This window comes from Gobio gobio (genome assembly GCF_949357685.1).
Source record: "Gobio gobio genome assembly, chromosome: 16".
Classification (NCBI taxonomy): Eukaryota; Metazoa; Chordata; class Actinopteri; order Cypriniformes; family Gobionidae; genus Gobio; species Gobio gobio.
Window position 1 is genome coordinate 48,323,801 of NC_137109.1, and position 22,053 is coordinate 48,345,853.

The window sequence follows — 22,053 nt, forward strand, 5'->3', positions numbered from 1 at the left end:
CTATTTTTGACTTTTTATCTCTTTATTATGACTTTTTAAATCATATTTGACATTTTATCTAATAATGAGGGCATTCAAAATCATATTTTCAACATTTTATCTTATAATTATGACTTAGCATGTCGTATTTTCGACTTTATCTCACCATTATGACTTTTAAAATCATATTTTCAACATTTCATCTTATAATTAGGATTTAGCATTTCACATTTTCGACTTTTTACCTCACTATTATGACTTTTAAAATCATATTTTTGACTTTTTATCTAATAATGAGGACATTTATCTCTTAATTATGACTTTATGAGCTTTATGAGCTGATCAGTAATGTTGTTGAATATTCAGATGAAATGACAGATTGTGTCATCTGCGGTCAGGCATTTTTATTATTTTACTCCTTCAAATTTCCAAAATACATATTTCTTTGTGTGTCCTATTAATGGATAAAGAAAGAAAATGTTGTTGATTCAATAGAAAAGCATGTTGTCACACGATATAAAGCAAGTTTTTAGCTATCTAAAGCAGCAGACATGTTAAAGCTGATATCAAACCGTAGTTGACATTAAGCACATGTCATTTATTGCGCATTAATAATTGTTGTCCACAGTAATCCGTCTGCTCTCCTTCTCTGCATGTGAGGCCTCGTTGAATTCCTCTCCTCAAGCACAGTGAAGATGTCCGTGTCCTTGCAGCTTCTCCTGTCATGAAACCGGTGGGCTTAAGCGCTGTTGGTGCTCCTAACAGGTCGAGGTTCTCCTCTGTGGTTGTTGTTTGTGTAATTCTCTGTTCGTTTGAATGGATAGGTGTCTAGGTGGGCACCACACAAAGGGTTGCTTACAGACAAGAAAGAGGTTTTAGTCAGAGCAACCACAGTTCCTCTTGCGGTGTGTTGCTATGGTAAGACTTCCCTTTCAAACAGGAAGTGACAGAGCTGTAAGAAAGAGGGGTGGCAGGCAGCGTAGCCGTAGAGGGGAACAGTCTGGAGAGAGACATCCTCGGTGTGGGCACGGTCGACCCGATCCTGATGTGGCCATGTCCAAGAACATGAAGACTCTGGCAGTGCCAGCGGGTCAGATGGTGAGTGGGGTTCAGGCCTGCTGCTGCTGCTGCTGCTGCTGCTGCTTCACCGGCTCATTCTGATGGGTGTGTGACGCGAGAGCTGCTTTATTGTGGGATCATGATCATGTGTTTAACCTCGCATCAAAATGACAATTTCAACTGCATGCTAAAGACAAGATATTTAAACTCTAGAAAGTGGCGTTTGGTTGACCATTTGGCTTGATGTGCTGCTGCATTTCCTGATGTTTTCTTCTGCTTGGCTTGTTTAGTCCTGGTCCGTTTTCTTTCCACATTGAGTCCGAGGGGACTTTGCGTTTGCAAACTGTCTGTGTGAGGATGAGATTGTCCCCTAGAAGTTGATGATTGTTTTTGGGATGTCTTTTTAAAGGGAAATATGAGTAATATGTGTATTAGTGCTTTCAATTGATTAAAAAGATTAACTAATTAATCGCACCTAACGTTAAAGTTTTTAATATCTTTATATTGTACTAATAATGTATTTAATCTCCAAATGAATGTAGAAACAATATAAAGACCGTAGCCTAAAATTAAAATATTTTTATGAATGAAGGATCCAGATTCACACCCTTTCAGATGATCATATCCGGATTAGTGCTCCAAATGTGGTTCCATTCACAGTGTGGGCTAGTGATGTGAAGAACAGGTAGAAGAGGCACTTTAGTGTTTGAAGAGAAACATCCCAAACATCCCTGAAACAGTCCGACCCCTACAGAGACATTAAAGAGACATGGTGATGGAAAGAAATATGAAATTTTATATTTTAGAATGTTTTCTCACAAAAATGCTGTGTCCCTTCAAGAAACTTTGTAATCATTCTTAAAGTTAATGCAAAGTCTCTTGTGGGAGTGCAAAACATTTGCGAGAGAACAGTAAAAAAATATTTTTTTTCCTCCCATCAGCATGTCCCTTTAGGGTTTCTGTAGCCCCTCATGATAGACTGACACACACACACACACACTGACGCACACACACTGACGCACAGACACAGGCAGTCACACACACACACACACACACACACACACACATGCACGCAGTCACACACACACACGCACGCAGTCACACACACACACGCACGCAGTCGCACACACACACACGCAGGGCCGGCTCTGTAAATCTGGGGGCCCTAAGCAGGATAATTTTGGGGCCCTGCCTTGCAGTGAATAATGGAGTATTGCACCGCAAACCAGCAACTGTATACAATCTAACACTTACACATTTCATCTGTATATCTTTTAACATGATTGCCTACAATTATTTTACTGCTTATTAAAGTACACTCACTGAAACAGTAAAAGTAAAGATTACAGATTTGCAAATTTCTTTCATACCTAAGGTCAATTTGTTGTAAACAAATAAATATTAATTATTTTTGCATTAACAATATATAGCTAACTTACAACATTAGCCATAGTGGTATGCGGCTCGCTATGCTCTACTGAAGCAGCAGTAGAGTCACCTCCTCCAGCTGTTGAGATTACAATATAATTAATAATAAATACAGTATGCAGAGTAGATAAAACACATTAATTTTAAATTAATATTAAAGTACAATTAGACAACATAGTGAATTATGATTATAAAACACATTTTTTTATTGGCAAGAGGAAAATTAGCTATGTTGAAGTTGCGCACAAAACTATTCAAAAGAAAGGCGGTGGGAAATATTTACTTGTGTCATCTCTGGTGTCAGCCTCCTGAAATGTTTCTCCACGACCACCAAAATATTTAAGAATGGCTCCTCCTGAGAAAGTGACATTTAGTTTTTTACAATTATGTTAAGGGTAAATTAAAAGAAATCCAATGTTAAATTATATTATTTAATTATTGGTTGATTAACATACTGTTCATATTTTAAACCTTCACAGCATGGAGTGAGATATTTTTTACCTTTTATGATTACATACAGTAATACATTCACTGTAAAAAAAAATCAGGTCCCCAATTGAAAATTTTCTAGTGAGCGATCACATCTAAAATATTCAGTTGGCCAAATTTAATTTCTTGAATTTTAATTGAATTAAATTGCATCAATTCACATTAATTCAATTTGGCCAACTGAAACATTTAGATGTGATCGCTCACTAGAAAATTTTCAATTGGGGACCTGCTTTTTTTTACAGTGTTCTTTACTAAAATTGACCACAAATCCATTTTGCTTTTAGGTGTCTTGTATCGATCATCATTCAATAATGTTTCAGAGAGGACACTGTGTTTTCTTTAGGTTTAAATGGTCTGGGCGATTTAGCTTAACAATATATAAAATATTTCATAATAGTATATAGATTAATATTTATTAATAATCTTTAATGTCCTATTCAGTTAAGACCATAAGAAAAAGCTTGTATTTAACCGCTTTATTTTAAACTTAATTTTGATTTTGACTGTCAAATGATTGCTCTTTCTCTTCCTTTTTATTTTCTTTCTCTCGAATGTTCAATAATTAAACAATTTTTTATTGTAATAAGCGTCTATTGAGACAAAGATTTTTCGTTTTTTTCTTTCCCAGAACTAGTGTAGGTCATGTAACGTTAACTGTTAAAAAGAAAATACATTCATAGGAGGTGGGTCTGTCTCTACGCGGTCTGTAGCCCAGAGCTGGGGCCGACGGCTGGACCATAGCGCAAGCAATGTTGATTCAGCATAATCGACGGACAGCTAACGTTATGCTGCGGTCACACCAAACGCAAATAGAGTGTCTGGCGCGAGTGATTTGATTTCAATGTTAAGTCAATGGAAAGGCACGTTGACGAGCGTCTGGAGGTCCCGCGGCGCGGAAGGCGCTTTTCGCGCGGTGCGAATGACGCGAATTGAGCGTCTTGCGTGATAAACTGCGGCGACGCTGGCGAGTGCAATCTGTAGTTAGGGGGCCCCCTAGTGGCGGCGGGGCTCTAAGCAGCCGCTTAGTTCGCTTATAGGGAGAGCCGGCTCTGCACACACGCACGCAGTCGCACACACACGCACGCAGTCGCGCACACACGCACGCAGTCGCACACACACGCACGCAGTCGCACACACACGCACGCAGTCACACACGCACGCAGTCGCACACACACACGCACGCAGTCGTGCACGCAGTCACACACACGCACGCAGTCACACACACGCACTCAGTCGCAAACGCACGCAGTCACGCACTCAGTCGCAAATGCACGCAGTCGCACACGCACGCAGTCACTCACACGCACGCAGTCACACGCACGCAGTCACACACACGCACGCAGTCACACGCACGCAGTCGCAGACAAGCACGCAGACGCACACACACACGCACGCAGACACGCACACACGCAGGCAGGCACGCACGCAGACGCACACACACACGCACGCAGACACATACACACTGACGCGCAGACACACGCACGCACGCAGTCGCACACGCACGCACGCACGCAGTCACACGCGCACGCACGCAGTCACGCACGCACGCACACACACGCACGCAGTCACACGCGCGCAGTCGCAGACACGCAGGCACGCAGACACACACCCACCCACAAACGCAGACACACCACGCACGCACATGCACACACGCACGCACGCACGCACGCACGCACGCACGCACGCACGCAGGCACGCAGACACACCACGCGCACACACGCAGACACACCAAGGCAAGGCAAGGCAAGTTTATTTGTGTAGCACATTTCATACACAGTGGCAATTCAAAGTGCTTTACACACCTCGCACGCAGACACACCACACATGCGCACACACACACGCAGGCACGCAGACCAGCACCTGTTAGTGGGTGGGATATATTAGGCAGCAAGTGAACATTTTGTCCTCAGAGTTGATGTGTTAGAAGCAGGAAAAATGGGCAAGTGTAAGGATTTGAGCGAGTTTGACAAGGGCCAGATTGTGATGGATAGACCAGTGGTTCCCAAACCTGTCCTGGAGGACCACAAACACTGCACATTTTGAATGTCTGAAATGGGTGTGTCAGATATAGGGAGACAAAATGTGCAGGGCTGGTGGTCCTCCAGGACAGGTTTGGGAACCACTTGGCTAGACGACTGGGTCAGAGCATCTCCAAAACTGCAGCTCTTGTGGGGTGTTCCCGGTCTGCAGTGGTCAGTCTCTATCAAAAGTGCTCCAAGGAAGGACCAGTGGAGAACCGGCCACAGGGTCATGAAGGAACAGTGGAGAACCGGCCACAGGGTCATGAAGGACCAGTGGAGAACCGGCCACAGGGTCATGAAGGACCAGTGGAGAACCGGCCACAGGGTCATGAAGGAACAGTGGAGAACCGGCCACAGGGTCATGGAGGAACAGTGGAGAACCGGCCACAGGGTCATGAAGGAACAGTGGAGAACCGGCCACAGGGTCATGAAGGACCAGTGGAGAACCGGCCACAGGGTCATGAAGGACCAGTGGAGAACCGGCCACAGGGTCATGAAGGAACAGTGGAGAACCGGCCACAGGGTCATGGAGGAACAGTGGAGAACCGGCCACAGGGTCATGGAGGAACAGTGGAGAACCGGCCACAGGGTCATGAAGGACCAGTGGAGAACCGGCCACAGGGTCATGAAGGACCAGTGGAGAACCGGCCACAGGGTCATGGAGGAACAGTGGAGAACCGGCCACAGGGTCATGGAGGAACAGTGGAGAACCGGCCACAGGGTCATGGAGGAACAGTGGAGAACCGGCCACAGGGTCATGGAGGAACAGTGGAGAACCGGCCACAGGGTCATGGAGGACCAGTGGAGAACCGGCCACAGGGTCATGGAGGACCAGTGGAGAACCGGCCACAGGGTCATGGAGGACCAGTGGAGAACCGGCCACAGGGTCATGGAGGACCAGTGGAGAACCGGCCACAGGGTCATGGAGGACCAGTGGAGAACCGGCCACAGGGTCATGGAGGACCAGTGGAGAACCGGCCACAGGGTCATGGAGGACCAGTGGAGAACCGGCCACAGGGTCATGGAGGACCAGTGGAGAACCGGCCACAGGGTCATGGAGGACCAGTGGAGAACCGGCCACAGGGTCATGGAGGACCAGTGGAGAACCGGCCACAGGGTCATGGGCGGCCGAGGCTCATTGATGCCCGTGTGGAGTGAAGGCTGGCCCGTGTCGTCCGATCAAACAGACGAGCTACTGGAGCTCAAACTGCTCAAGAAGTTAATGCTGGTTCTGATAGAAAGGTGTCAGAATACACAGAGCATCTCAGTTTGTTGTGTATGGGGCGGCACAGCCGCTGACCAGTCAGGGTGCCTATAATTTATATATTTTTTGCATTGTACAAATAAAAACAATCTATGGTGTTACTATGTCGCTCTGTGTGTAAGAAGAAATAAACGAGTGCATGTTGAGCCACAGAGAAAATGAGCATTTCTCAATCAGGTTTCCACATCCTTTCCATGGCAATGAGACTTTCAATCACACAGACGTGTTTGGCCAGAGAGTCACTGGAAAGTGAACCTTATTATTAACACCTCGTATGCTTTTTGCTCATGTGTGACACACTGTCTGAAGAGCCGTGTCATGTCTCCTAATCAGCTTTCCAAGTCGAACACACCCATTTCCTGTGTGAGCTGAGAAGACATGCAGCTGTTACAACTTCCTGTGATGCGTTACTCACTTAATTCATGACTGATACTGCAGGCCCAATGATTTAATGCTAGACTGATGGTGTGTGTTTGTTTGCTCCTGCAGACCCAGGCGGTTTCTGATGGCGGTAAGTTTCATTTCTGCACATTGTAGAATAAGCCCGTCAACATCATGAACTTTGTGCTGACGCTTAATTATTATATAAATCATTGTGGTTTTGTTCATGTCACTTACAATCTTAGCCTAATTCATGATTGTTTTTATATATAATATCATATAATATATAATATAATATCATATAATATATAATATAATAATATATAATATAATATAATATAATATAATATAATATAATATAATATATAATATAATATAATATATAATATAATATAATATAATATATAATATAATATAATATAATATATAATATATAATATAATATAATATAATATAATATAATATATAATATATAATAATGTAATATATAATATAATATATAATAATGTAATATATAATATAATATAATATATAATATAATATAATATAATTATAATATTATTTATATTATACTAAATTAAATGTATTGTATTGTATTATATTATATTATATTATATTAAAATAAATTGTATATTATATTAAATTATATCATATTAAATCATATATTATATTGTATTATATTATATTAAATAAATTATATATATATTATATCATATTAAATTATATTATAATATATCAATTTATTATATTGTGTGTGTATATATATATATATATATATATATATATATATATATATTACTAAATTAAATGTATTGTATTATATTAAATATTATATGAAGTATATAACATGTAAATAAAATGTATAATGTTAATTATATTATGATTATTTATTATATTAATTATATTATATTTATTATGCATTGTGATTAAATCCTCAAACTTTTAATAAAGTTTTGTATGTATGTGTGTATATATATATATATATATATATATATATATATATATATATGTATATGTGTGTGTATATTATATAATATAAAATTTAAATAAATATATATTCTTTGTTTCACTGGAAAAATAGACACGATATTGTACATTTTGATTGCATTTCTTTAAGTGCTTAAATGTCCTTTATTTGAATGGTAATTATTGCAGTTATCTCAAATAATTGCGACTAGATCAAATAACTACGATCAGACAATTAATGAATAATGGCGTCAGGCCTTCTGTAGATCTTGCTGTAACATCAGTCCTGTGGTCCGATCACTCAATCCAGCCACGCTCTTTTATACAGAGCTGAACCTGAAGTTATCCAGCTGTGGCAGCAGCTCCAGCCTATCAGAGAGCTCGAGCGGGTCAGGTGGTCATCAGTGCGCTGATGGTCCAGCCAGTCGGGTGGTCAGCTGGGCGGTGTGTTTCGAGCGGCTGCTTGAAGACCATGTCGGGGTGCGATACTTTACTGTAAGTTTTTAGACTTCTTGCCACAATAACAATAAACACTATTGAGTGCAATATCATCTTAACGCACTACTATTTATTCACATTATCTATATTATTGTAAACTGTACATATGTTCATATCTGTAAATGTGCTTTTTCATATACTTATTCTTTAATTTCATTTTTATTTGTCTTGTTGTATTTGTGTGCACTCTGGGGAAGCTTCATTTACAATAAAGATGCAAATAAGACGGGTTCTAATCAGTGTCGAAAAAAAAGTATATACACTCACCAAAAGGATAATTAGGAACACCATACTAATACTGTCTTTGACCCCCTTTCGCCTTCAGAACTGCCTTAATTCTACATGGCATTGATTCAACAAGGTGCTGAAAGCATTCTTTATAAACGTTGGCCCATATTGATAGGACAGCATCTTGCAGTTGATGGAGATTTGTGGGATGCACATCCAGGGCACGAAGCTCCCGTTCCACCACATCCCAAAGATGCTCTATTGGGTTGAGATCTGGTGACTGTGGGGGCCATTTTAGTTCAGTGAACTCATTGTCATGTTCAAGAAACCAATTTGAAATGATTGGAGCTTTGTGACGGTGCATTATCCTGCAGGAAGTAGCCATCAGAGGATGGGGACATGGTGGTCATAAAGGGATGGACATGGTCAGAAACAATGCTCAGGTAGGCTGTGGCATTTAAACGATGTTCAATTGGCACTAAGGGGCCTAAAGTGTGCCAAGAAAACATCCCCCACACCATTACACCACCACCAGCAGCCTGCACAGTGGTAACAAGGCATGATGGATCCATGTTCTCATTCTGTTTACGCCAAATTCTGACTCTACCATCTGAATGTCTCAACAGAAATCAAGACTCATAGACTAGGCAACATTTTTCCTCGGTTGTAACGAGTGGTTATTTCAGTCAAAGTTGCTCTTCTATCAGCTTGAATCAGTCGGCCCATTCTCCTCTGACCTCTAGCATCAACAAGGCATTTTGGCCCACAGGACTGCCGCATACTGGATGTTTTTTTGGACCATTCTTTGTAAACCCTAGAAATGGTTGTGCGTGAAAATCCCAGTAACTGAGCAGATTGTGAAATACTCAGACCGGCCCGTCTGGCACCAACAACCATGCCACGCTCAAAATTGCTTAAATCACCTTTCTTTCCCATTCTGACATTCAGTGTGGAGTTCAGGAGATTGTCTTGACCAGGACCACACCCCTAAATGCATTGAAGCAACTGCCATGTGATTGGTTGATTAGATAATTGCATTAATGAGAAATTGAACAGGTGTTCCTAATAATCCTTTAGGGGAGTGTGTATTATATTATATATATATATATATATAAAATTATTACTTAGTATGTCCTCCATAATTTTAAGTATACGGCTCTGACTCTTCTTGGCGTCGAGTGTGCAGGTTCATGATAAATTGTCCCATGTGTCCTGTTTAACTCCTGGAGGATGAGCTCCTTAAATGCCCTGTGTTGCTCACCTCAGAACCTCCCACAGGTGCTCGAGAGTGTTAAGAAAACAAGTCAGCTCGCCAGTATGCCAGTTTTTTTTGGTTTTATAATTCTGACGTAGTCAGACCAATGTCGTCTGCAAATTATGCAAGACCATCGTCCCGACCAAGACCGGTAATACCACAAACTTGTTTTACCAGCCTTGCTTATACTTTTGTCTGGCTCCTCCGCTGACAGCGTTCATTTGGGGACGTGTTTATACTCGACGCGCTCGCCGTTGTGCTATTGTTGACTCTGGCTGAATCCGAAAACGCCCCCCTAAACCATCAATCACTATGCCCTACTTTAATCCACTGATACAGTTCACTTGAAGGAGTGAATGAAACCAAGTGAGCGAATTCCAACTCATTATTGTGGTGCAAAGTGGAATAGAATGAGTGCACTCAATAACGTCCACTATCGTTTTGGACACCCCTACAAATGACTGTCCCTTAAAATAATGCCCTATTTAAGGGTATAGGGGGTGATTTCGGATTCAGCCTTTGAAACTACATGGAGAGGTAATGTTACTCTGCATCAGTGCCTTATGACAAAATGTCTAAACGGTAAGAGTTACAAAGAAATAACGGAGGCACTGCACCTTAATGTTAAGAGATAATTGTTAAGTGTTCATTGTGATTTTAGACTTGTGTTTATATTTGAATTATTTGAGTATTTTCCATGGTTGTGTTGACATTTCTGCCTTTATAACTGAGGGGATTATAATCAGAGGAAGGTAAAAATATTTTTCTGGTCCTTATTTTAAATAGGTCTTAAAAAATATCAAATATCGATATCGACCGATATGAAAAACTTGTATCGTGATACAGTTTTCAGCCATATCGCCCAGCCCTACTGAAACTAGTAAAAAACACTTGCGTGGCGTTGCACTGGGTGTATGATAGAGCCCAATATCTCTAAAGAACCCTAACATGTCTTCTAATTAAAGAGTACTTGCTGAATTTAAGTTTTAGAGGAGGTGTACTCATTTATGCTGTGCACTGTATACACAATATATTTAACAAGATTTATATACAAGTATGTCCAACTTTATCCGTATGCACACAGTACACTCACATAAAGCGATATGGCGAATCTCAGCTGCTTGAATTGCTTGTATTGTTGCAAAATGTCACTATATTACCATCCAGAGCTGAGACTATAAGGCATGGAGATGTTACAATATTATAAACATTAACATAATTTTATGTGAAGCTGCTTTGTTAGGTATAGTGATATAAACAGACAACCTAAAAGTTAAAGGGGTACTACACTGCTGGCAAAATGGGCTTTCGATAAAACTCGGCTCCCTATGTAAGGTGAAAAAAAAAAAAACGGTGCTACCTGACTAGAGTAAACTGAGAAATGAGGCTGTTGTCTTCTCATTTGGCTAATCGGTAGGAAAACTTCAACACCCATAATGCACTGGGCATGTTGCCTTCCGAGGCCACTCCCACCCGTCTGCTATGGATACACTTGTCAGTCAAATATCACCTTGATTTAGTAGGAAATACTCCTTGGCAAACTTTTATTCATGGGGACTTGTATTGTTCCCTGGTGAGGAGAATCATACAGCTTGTTGAAGGTGTGCTACGTTTCAAGAGAGATGGCTTTCACTTTTTTCAGATATAAAATAAAACAAATGATTTCATGTCGTTTGGCATCGTACATTAGCATAATGCAATTTTGACTTTCTCACTCAAGTCCAAGCAGTTGATCAGCATTTCAGATTATTAGAACTAGATGTAATTTCAGCATGTTCAGCAGTGCTTCAGCGTGTGTTACTGGTCAGAAGGAAGTATTCCGTCATAAAAGCACATCATTCACACCCAGAGCTTCTTTGGATTGCATGTGTGAAGCATTGAAGTGTTTTGGTTTTTCTCACAGGAGTTTCTCAAATCAGAAGTGAGTGCAGAGAATATCCTGTTCCACCAAGCCTGTGAAAAGTTCAAGAAAATCCCGCCCACGAGACTGGAAGAGGTTTGCAAAGACTTTTTAAATTGACATGGGAATTGAAAAATCTGTTTTTAAAAAGGGAAAAATCTAATTTAAACTTAGAAAATCCCATTTAAATCAAGAAATGAAGTTTTTGGATTTTTGATGGTTCATTATGCCTTGATGCAAATCAGTAAGGTGTGTGTGTGTATTGAATGTCTAACTGGATTTTATTTACATCTTGTTGCTGTTTAATATGGGAATGTGCAGCCATGTAAAATGCACGCTATCTTAATAATTGCACATCAGCTTAAAAGCAAGTCATGCAATGTAAGAACTAGAATGTGGCGCAACATTGCTTGATCTTCGTGTAAAACAGGAACTTGGTTTAAACCTGAGCTGAATCCTGAAACCACCTGGTGGTGCTGTGAGTAAAAGTCATAGATTGGAACTGGAAGGTTGCTGGTTTGATTCCGAATGAACTGAATAATCATTGCGCCTTTTGTGGTAGTGGACTTGTCTTGTCTAGGTTATATGTTTACGAGCCATTAAACAAAGGCAGATAAGAGATCTTTTGTTGTGTTCGTAGCCCAGTAGACTACATGCCATCCCAGCATTACATATTTGCTAGAAGTGTCATTTTTGGAGGGTCTTTAACCTCTTAAGCTCTGGGGCCATTTTTGGGATTTCTGCCTGGATTTGGCCGACCCAAATTGAAAAGCTTCCCATACACACACACAGTCTCTAAATACACAATTTTGGTGCCATTTTGAAGCAAACCCTTTGAAGTTACATAATCCACTGCTAAAAGTGATAAACATGTAAGTATATGTTGTCTGAGCTGTAATACCCCCCCCCCCCAAAAAAAGAGGCGCTTTTAGATTTTTTTATTACAGCTCAGACAACATATACTTGCATGTTTATCACTTTTAGGAGTGGATTATGTAATTTCATAGGGTTTCCTGTAAAATGACACCAGTATTGTGTATTTAGAGACTGTATGTGGGTATGGGAAGCTTTTCAATTTGGGTCGGCCAAATCCAGGCGGAAATGGTACCAGAGTAATTTAGTGTAAATAGGTTACTTTGTGTAAAACAAATGCTGAAGTTATGCATATCTCCAGAAAGTAGAGACTCTAAGCTTTCAAATGGTACCACAAATGAGGTCAGAGCGCCTCCACAGACACTTAACATTGAAAGTATATACATGATGTCATTCCTGACCCTGTACAGGGACCGCAGAGTTTAAATGGTAAATTCTTCTCTGTATGATGGAAGCTTGTTTCTGCCACAGAACAAAAATAGATGAGATAATTGTGACTTTTTATCACACAATTGCTAGATTATAACTCACAATTAGGACTCTAAGAATTGCGATTCTGTGGGGGGGGTCAGAATTGTGAGTTTATACCTGGTGAGTTTATAAACTTGTGGTATAAAGTGTGAATTGTGAGATATAAACTCACAGTTCTTACTTTTTTTCTTTTTGTATGACAATTCTCACAATTTTTACTTTATAACTTGCAATTTCGAGTTTATATAACCTCACAGTTCTGAATATTTCTCGCAGGTTTGAGTTTAAATTCACTAAGATTCACTTTTCTGGTATGGAATTATATTCCAGACACTATTTTTCAATTGATTTTCTTTTCCGTGTATGTAACACGTCTGCCAAATTTCAAATGGAAATCCAAAGACCGTCTGCAATGTCTTACAAGTTATGACCCTGCCATTTTGGAATGGCAATAGAAAATCACCCATTTGCTATTTCACTTCCTCCGCGTCCTGCCACAACCCTCACAAAACTCCATTGGAATCGCAATCCCCTTTGCACTTGCATTTCTGATGCCTAACACAGTCAACCGTCAATCATAATTGAGGACGGGATTTATTGATATAGTCGGAAAATATGCCCTCAAGTATTGGAAAATACAGCACCGTTTTTATCATTATTCATTCCTATAAGGAGAACGGCGAGAAATATCCAATAAATGTGTCTATTTTGCATCAAAAAACATGTCGTAAAACTGCTGTGTAGTTTTTTTTCACTTCAAACAAAGCCAACAATCTGGAACTAAGCATTTATCACCTGCCAACCAAACCAAAAAGACACTAAAAGAAGATCGCTCTGGTTGCAAGCAACTTACTTTGAAGATGCATCACAGAACCCCACAACTAAGCAGCATGTGTATGTCTGAAAAATGTTTTAAATGTCAAAATAAAGGCACAAATGTAGTTGAATGAATATGAATGCGTTTAAAAAAAAAAAAAAAGTTGACTAAAATGTTGAAATGAAGCAGCCTTCAGAGCATACTCCTACTAAACGAACAAGAACTGCGACTGCATGTCACTACTAATGTATTTTTTGTTTTATTTTGTAATTTGATTACTTGGATCATGGGCACATGTCATATAGACAACACTCATATGTCTTTTGACTAAGTTTAACACTAAGTTTCTACAGATTCTCTGATTTTAACTCAATTCATTGTGGCAGCTGGAGCTAGGATATTCGTCTGATACATGCCGACGGCAGTTTTTTTCTGGTTGCCAGGTGAACAAAGTCAATTCTGGATTTTTGACTTTCTTTGAATTTAAAGGATTAGTTCACTCCAAAATGAAGAATTCCTGATAATTTACTCACCCCCAATGCCATCCAAGATGTTCATGTCTTTCTTTCTTCAGTCGAAAAGAAATTCAGTATTTTGAAGAAAACGTTCCAGGGTTTTTCATCATGTAATGCTTTTCAGTTGCAACCAAAATGCTGAAGGTCCAAATCAATGCAGTTTCAAAGCGATGGGCTCCAGAGGCTCTGCGTGATCCCAGATGAGGATTAGAGTCTTATCTAGCGAAACGATCGGCCATTTAAAAAAAAAAAAATTGCTAAGGATGACGTAATCACGCCCCTGTGTTTACAAAGCGCTCGTGTGAAGACTAATGCAAACGCCCTTTAGTAAAAACACTCACTTTTTTTTTTTCTTTTTTTTGTTGCTAAAGGGCGTTTTTATTAGTCTTCAAACGAGTGCTTTGTAAACACAAAGGTTAGGTTAAAAAGTATATTCATTTAAAAAAAAAAAAAAAAAATTTTTTATGACAGATCGTTTCACTAGATAAGACCCTAATCCTCATCTGGGATCACGCAGAGCCTCTGGAGCCCATCGCTTTGAAACGGCATTGATTTGGACCTTCAGCATTTTGGTTGCAACTGAAAACTATATGATGAAAAACCCTGGAACGTTTTCTTCAAAATACTCAATTTCTTTTCGACTGAAGAAAGAAAGACATGAACATCTTGGATGAGATGTGGGTGAGTAAATTATCAGGAATTTTTCATTTTGGGCTGAACTAATGGTAACACTTTATTTTGATAGTCCACTTTAGACATTCTACTAACTATAAGTAACTTTGCAGCTAACTGTCATTGGAGTATTTGTAGACTGTCTGATTAATATTTACTAAAACTTTATTTTGTTGGTCCCCCAAAAGACATTCTACTGACTATAAGTAACTTGGCAACTACAATTCAACTTATTCTACTAACCCGAACCCTAACACCTAACCATAACCTACCAGTCTACTGACAGTCAACTAATACTCTAATGACCGTTAGTTGACATGTAGTTGCAAAGTTACTTATAGTTAGTATAATGTTTAAAGTGGACTATCAAAATAAAGTGTAACCGAACTTTAAGATAAAAAAATTGGCTTGTTTTTATTGCAAAAATTGCCCACCACTTGAGGGCGTGGCATACTTTCCGACTATATCGATAAACCCCGCCCTCAAGACTGATTGACAGTTAATTCTTGTTAGGTATCGGAAAGGCAAGCGCTAACAGTCTTTGCGTTTCCATTTGAAATTTGACAGACATGTTACATACACAGAAAAGAAAATCCAAACGCAATTGCAAATCACACATTTGCGTTTCCATGATGTCACAACGGATGCATGCACAAATTGAAATGCAATTTGCAGTTCCTTTTGAATATTGTCCAGAATATCATTCCATATTTCTGACTTTCTCAAAAATGCTTGTTTATAACTCAGTTATAAATGCAATTTGTATGTGCAATGACCTATTTTTATATTCCATGGCAGAAACGAGCTTCCATAGGATCTCCAGTCATAACAAGAAAATCAAAGCAAATATCCCCATAAAACTATTGCATATTTCCCCCATCAGCTGAAGAAAGAGGCACGCTCCATCTACGACCGTTTTCTCTCTGAAAGCTCTCTGCATGCGGTTAATATTGACGACACGGCCCAGATGGAAGAGGGCGCCCTGGAGACGCCTACACCCGGCATGTTCGATAAAGCACAGGCACAGGTACATGCTGTGGGTGGGTGGTATGACAAACACATACCAATACTGTGAATTACTTGTATGATGATATGCATATGCATGTTATGCATGGAAATTTTATGAAAGGCTTTGTATATTAAAGGGTTAATTCACCCAAAAATGAAAATTCTGTCATTAATTACTTACCCTCATGTCGTTCGACACCCGTCAGACCTCCGTTCATCTTCGGAACACAAATGAAGATATTTTATTTGAAATCTGATGGCTCTGAAAGGCCTCCATTGGCACAATGCACGGTTCACTCTCAAGACCCTTAAAAGGCACTAAAGACGTCGTTACAAAGTCCATCTCACTACAGTGGTTCTAAAATAACTTTATGAATCGGCGAGAATTAGTTTTTGTGCGCAAAAAAACCCTAAATAACGACTTGTATAGTGATGACGATTTCAAAACAAGGCGATCCAAACTGCTGATTCGACTCACTGATTCATAACGCTTCGAAGCTTCATGAGGCCGTGTTTTGAAATCGTCATCACTATATAAGTCGTTATTTAGGGTTTTTTGCGCACAAAAACTATTCTCGCCGATTCATAAAGTTATTGTAGAACCACTGTAGTGAGATGGACTTTGTAACAACGTCTTTAGTACCTTTTAAGGGTCTTGAGAGTGAACCGTGCATTGTGCCAATGGAGGCCTTTCAGAGCCATCAGATTTCAACTAAAATATCTTCATTTATGTTCTGAAGATGAACGGAGGTCTGACGGGTGTCGAACGACATGAGGGTCAGTAATTAATGACAGATTTTTCATTTTTGGGTGAACTAACCCTTTAAGGAACCATGCATATGGTAAAGCCTGTTTTGGATAACACAAAGTAAAGGTCTATTTGTGTTTGTTGATGAAGTATTTGAATGGATAAGTCTGGCATTGCAAAAACTGCTGTAACTCTAAACAGTAAAACTACTATTATGAAACGTGTACATGAACAAAGCAAATCTCGAATGATTTACGGTAACGGTTTATTCTTTTCCCCTGCCGCAGATCTTCAAACTGATGAAAATGGACAGCTACACGAGGTTTGTTCGCTCGCCGCTGTACCAGAACTGCATGCTGGCTTGTGTGGAGGGTCGTCCTCTTCCCAGCATCGGAACCCCGGAGCCCAGAAGCAAAATGTCCAAAAAGAGTGCAACGCCACCTAATTACAGAAAGGTAACGCGTTAAAAATTCCCTACTCACAATACATGTTACTTTAGATATTTTTTCATTTAAAGTGGTGGTTCCGTGTTTTTTTTTTTTCTAGGCTTGGTTGTGTTTATGGGGCGCAGTATAACATGTCTTAATACTTCTTTTTTTTTTTTAAAAAACATATTTTTCTTATATTTTACCTTTATTCCACACCGCTGTCTCCACTGTCCTTTGAACGGCTCGTTTGCTTCCTGCTTCTGTGAAGCCCATCCCTCCGAAAAACGCAATGGTCTTAGATTGGTTAGTCGGCCAAATGTAGTTTGTAGTTCTGCAACAGCTCTCTCTCTTTCGTAATGACTGCGACGTGGCCTCGCACACTTTGTTGCGTGTTCGCGGGGGCAGTGTTTATGTTAATAGCAGGTGTTTATGATGTCACCAACCCGGGAAGAAGCTTGTTGTAGTCCAAAGCAGACGTTTTTGTAGGCAATAAAGTGCCATAACTTTAAAAGACAATATCTCCATTTGCATTGAACTTTCAGCGCTGTAACTTTGCAGATACTGTTTATGCTCAAGCAGCAACATTACACACTAACTAAAGTTAAAAAAGTGAAATCGCATGCAACCACCCCTTTAAAAAAAACGACCGTTGAACTACTATTCAAAAGTTTTGGGCTGATACGATTTTTTTATTTTATTGTCTTTTTTTTAATATCTCTTAGGGGTTTTTTCTGCTCACCAAGGCTGAATTTATTTAATCAAGAATACAGTAAAAACATATTCTGAAATATTATTATAATGTAAATCAGCTGTTTTCTATGTGAATATATATATATATTAGTGGTGGGCATCGATTAAAAAAAATTAACTAATTAATCACACTTTTTTCTGTAATTAATCGCGATTAATCGCAAGTTTTTAATATTTTACGTTTTTAATATTTTGATATTGTAATAATTTCAGTTACTCTCCAAATTAATGTATAAACAATTTAAAGACAGCATATTTTAAATATGTGTTGTATTGTCATATTTTTATGAATGAAGGCCAGTATCACTGATACTAAAGTGTCTATGAAACATTAATGACGTTACATTACAGTATAACTGAAAGCTCCCAATTTCAACATTTATTAGGCTCTAAAAAAACAACTTTTAATTTAAGTGAACTTAAAACAATCTTTACATAAACCCAAAATAATAAATGTTATATTCACCCATGGCCTTCCCTGTTAGACATATACAGAAATGTAATAGTTATCTTTCTTAACTGCATAAATAATAAATTAAATATAGATGAATCATCATTAAAGCTAAAATTTTCTCTCTTCCCGTTGTTCTTTGATGAACATTAATGACAGGCATCATCAGTGCTCCTGTCACTTTAAGAACAGCCGCGGATCTCACGCGCTGTCCCGCGCATCTCATTTCCACACAACTCTTTAAGTTCATTTAAGACATTATTTAACTAATTTAAGACTCCTAATATGAGAATACTCAAAATCCTTTGTGTTATTGTTTGTTCAAGAGCAAAAGAGAACTCGATGTGAGCAGGAAACTGACGCGAGTCTATCTATGCGTCGAGTGTGTGTGTGTGTGTGTGTGTGTGTGTGTGTGTGTGTGTTTGTGTGTGTCCTGATTAGCTGACATGAGACGCATCCATACAGACAGGACACTGACACACACACACACACACACACACACACACACACACACACACACACATACACACACACACACACACACACACACAGGACATTGGCATACAGCGCGTTCGCTTGTGTCTTGTCACGCTTGGAAGCATTTACATGAATAAGAGCGTCATCATGTAACGCTAAGCAAAAATGGATATAAAAACGGACGCTGCGTTATTTGCGTTAAATATTTTAATTGCGTTAAGCTGAAAAAATTAATCGCCCGCGTTAACGCGTTAATTTGCCCAGCCCTAATATATATATATATATATATATATTAGTAAATTGTCATTTATTCCTGTGATCAAAGCTGAATTTATCATCATTCCTCCAGTCTTCAGTGTCACATGGTCCTTCACAAATCATTCTCATATGAGGATTTGATGCTCAAGAAACATTTATGATTATTATCAATGTTGAAAACAGTTAATTTTTGTTGAGAATTATAATTTTTTTTACCTTTTTTTTTTTGTCCAGGATTTTTCAGTTTTTTTTTTTTTTTAAATATAAAAATCTGCAATAACAGTGTGAGTCTTTACGGTCACTTTTATTTAATTTGGCACATCTTGTGTGCGCGTGAGTGTGCGCGCGTGTGTGTATATGCTATAATGTATATAAAGAAAGTGATATTTTTATTCAGCAAGGATGTTACATTTATTTTTTTTTAAGTTGATAGTAAAGACTTATATTGTTAGAAAATATTTCTATTTTGAATAAATTCTGTTCCAAATCACAGAAAAATCACTGGTTCCAAAAAAAATTTAGGCAGCACAACTGTTTCCAATATTGATAATAAATCCTCATATGAGAATGATTTGTGAAGGGTCATGTGACACTGGAGTAATGATGATAAATTCAGCTTTGATCACAGGGATAAATTACACTTTACTATATATTCACATAGAAAACAGACAATTTACATTATAATAATATTTCGCAATATTACAGTATTTTTGATCAAATAAATGCAGCCTTGCTGAGCATTTTGAAAGCATTTCTTTCAAAAACATAAAAAATAGTAATATTTCCAAACCTTTGACTGGTTCAGTGCATTTATATCTCGTAAGCATGATCAAATGGAATAATGTGATTGGTAAACCCTGTTTTACACATCTTGCCAAACAATAACTTAAAGCACAAAATACTGTAGTGCTTAGTTACACCATTGGTTGGAAATACTCAACTATTTATAACATGGTTATAATGAGTGCACTATTGAGAACTAGTACAAACTTGATCATAATAAAATCAAATTTATATGAGGTGTTATTCACATTTGCGTCTATATAGTGATCAATCTACAAAAAATTGTCTTGACTTCATTCAGATTTTATGAATAAAAAGTTTTTGCATGCAGAACTTCAATACAAGAATACAAACTTTGTCCAATGATCTGTTGCTTCATAGATGTCTATATTGCAACATATGTCAGTGTTTCCCCTACAATGTATTCACAGCGGCGCAGCGCCGCCGCTGGATTTTCAGCGCCACTGCAAAATCTTCACATGATCAGTAATATCACGACATTCACTTACACACTGTAAAGGAGAGAGAGAGAGAGATTGACGATGGCCAGAGAACTAAACAAAAATGTAGTCTGCTTACACTTTCACAATATCACAGAGCTGTGATATTAATCTTATTTTCGCTTCCAAGGATTAAAAAAAAGATATGAGGTAAAACTATTATAAACTATGCTCGCGCATCGTCTAGCACAACTTCCTTCCCTTCACAGCACGTGCTCTCATTTCTCCTCAAACATGTATTTAACGTCAAATTCAGCACAATCCGTGATTGTTGTCAAATGCACACTCCACTTTGGCTAAATTGCAGAACGTGTTTGATTAAATGAAAAGCACAATAATCCGCGCAATAGACGCTGTTTCCAAGTTCAAGGCGGGTGTGTGTGTGTACGCACGCTGCGAAACGGACCGACTTGCACATATGCTTCGTGTGCGCGACTAAACCATCAAATACACAACAAAATAGCCTATATCTCAAAATGACAGGCTTGGAGAGTATTCACTTAAACACAGTTTAGCTTAAATGGGCGTAAAGGGGAGAATGATTTTAGATCTGCGTCTTAAAGGGGCAGCATCTAATAAACCTGGTGACGATTGAGCCATAATTTGAATCAAAACAACAATATATATATATAAATATATAAATAATATATTCGATTAATAAAAACGTAAGGTAAAAAAAAACATCATGTAATAATATTTCACAATATTAGGCTACTGTTTTTTCCGGTATTTTTAATTAAATAAATGCAGGCTTGATAAGCATGAGACTTTTTGCAAAAACATAAAATAGTATCCAAATTTTTCCAGTATATATTTTTTTTTTTTTTAGATATTGCCCCTTTCTTACATTTGAGCCCTTGCCCCTTAGGAACTTTCTGCATGTCCCTGCAGGTTATTGAAGTAAAATAGGCTATAAACTAGTCACCTTTTAAAGCTTAATTTGGATTTTAATGTTCAAAATGTCTATTTCTATCCACAAAACTTTGCAGAAGTCATGGTTTAAGGGTTTTTTTTTTTTTTTTTTTTATTCCGGAAGTGTATGCCCCCAGACCCCCCGACGAGCGGCTAACCTCCGGCACGTAACAGCACCGCTGCTGGAAAAAATTCTAGGGGAAACACTGTATGTTGATGAAAAGGTCCGCAGCGCATTTTCATTATGCTTAGTTTAGTTTGCATTAAAAATAGACACTATTCTGAAACTCTACATGCACATGTAACGTGAATTCTGTTCATGTATAAGCCCTAAAAATGAATATATATTGCTTACAGTGCAGATGTTTAAAAGGGCCTAATGTGTGAGACTGTTTGTCAGTCAACCGTGGGAATATGATGCCGTGTCAGAGTAAATATACTGAGAACCACAGTGGAAAAAAGGTCCTAACATGTAGGTCTGTGTGTTTCTGAACAGAGCGTTGAGTTGAGAGTGCCCTCCTCAGACAGCAAAGCCAACAGGAAGAAGAGGTTAGAGAAGAGAGGCTCATGGGGAGGTACCATCTGACTCAGCAGTTCCCTATCTGTGTGTGGCATCTGTGCGGACGCATTTGCTGTGCATGTCTCTGTTACAGTCGCTCTTATGAAGATGCATGTTTCAGTGATGGTTTGCAGATGCCCGCAGTTTTTCTGTTTGTATGGTTCTCTTAACTGTTCATGCCTACACTAACAGCATTTATGTTTCTCAGCTGACCAGTCGTACCAGAATGAGACGGTGTCTCGTAAAGTGTCTCAGATGTCGGCGAAGTCTAACAGCAGCTTGGAGTTGGTCTCTGGGTTCGGCCGAGCTGAGGTATCTTCAAGTCATCTTTATTTATATAGTGCTTTATACACTCACCTA

The 22,053-nt window shown here is 38.8% G+C and overlaps 2 protein-coding genes across 2 annotated transcripts in view; both read left to right on the plus strand.

Annotated features, from left to right (window-relative positions):
• LOC307139892 (glutathione S-transferase P-like) overlaps positions 1 to 22,053 on the plus strand; it is a 729,649-nt gene that overhangs the window by 179,700 nt on the left and 527,896 nt on the right. The window lies entirely within an intron of this gene.
• rgs14a (regulator of G protein signaling 14a) overlaps positions 949 to 22,053 on the plus strand; it is a 43,647-nt gene continuing 22,542 nt past the window's right edge. Inside the window, exons 1-8 of the mRNA XM_079838244.1 lie at positions 949 to 1,077; positions 6,733 to 6,754; positions 7,919 to 8,085; positions 11,475 to 11,567; positions 15,703 to 15,846; positions 16,863 to 17,030; positions 21,631 to 21,709; positions 21,902 to 22,005. Coding sequence (XP_079694370.1) covers positions 1,033 to 1,077; positions 6,733 to 6,754; positions 7,919 to 8,085; positions 11,475 to 11,567; positions 15,703 to 15,846; positions 16,863 to 17,030; positions 21,631 to 21,709; positions 21,902 to 22,005 — 822 coding nt within the window. The 5' untranslated portion in view covers positions 949 to 1,032. The remainder of the gene's footprint in view (positions 1,078 to 6,732; positions 6,755 to 7,918; positions 8,086 to 11,474; positions 11,568 to 15,702; positions 15,847 to 16,862; positions 17,031 to 21,630; positions 21,710 to 21,901; positions 22,006 to 22,053) is intronic.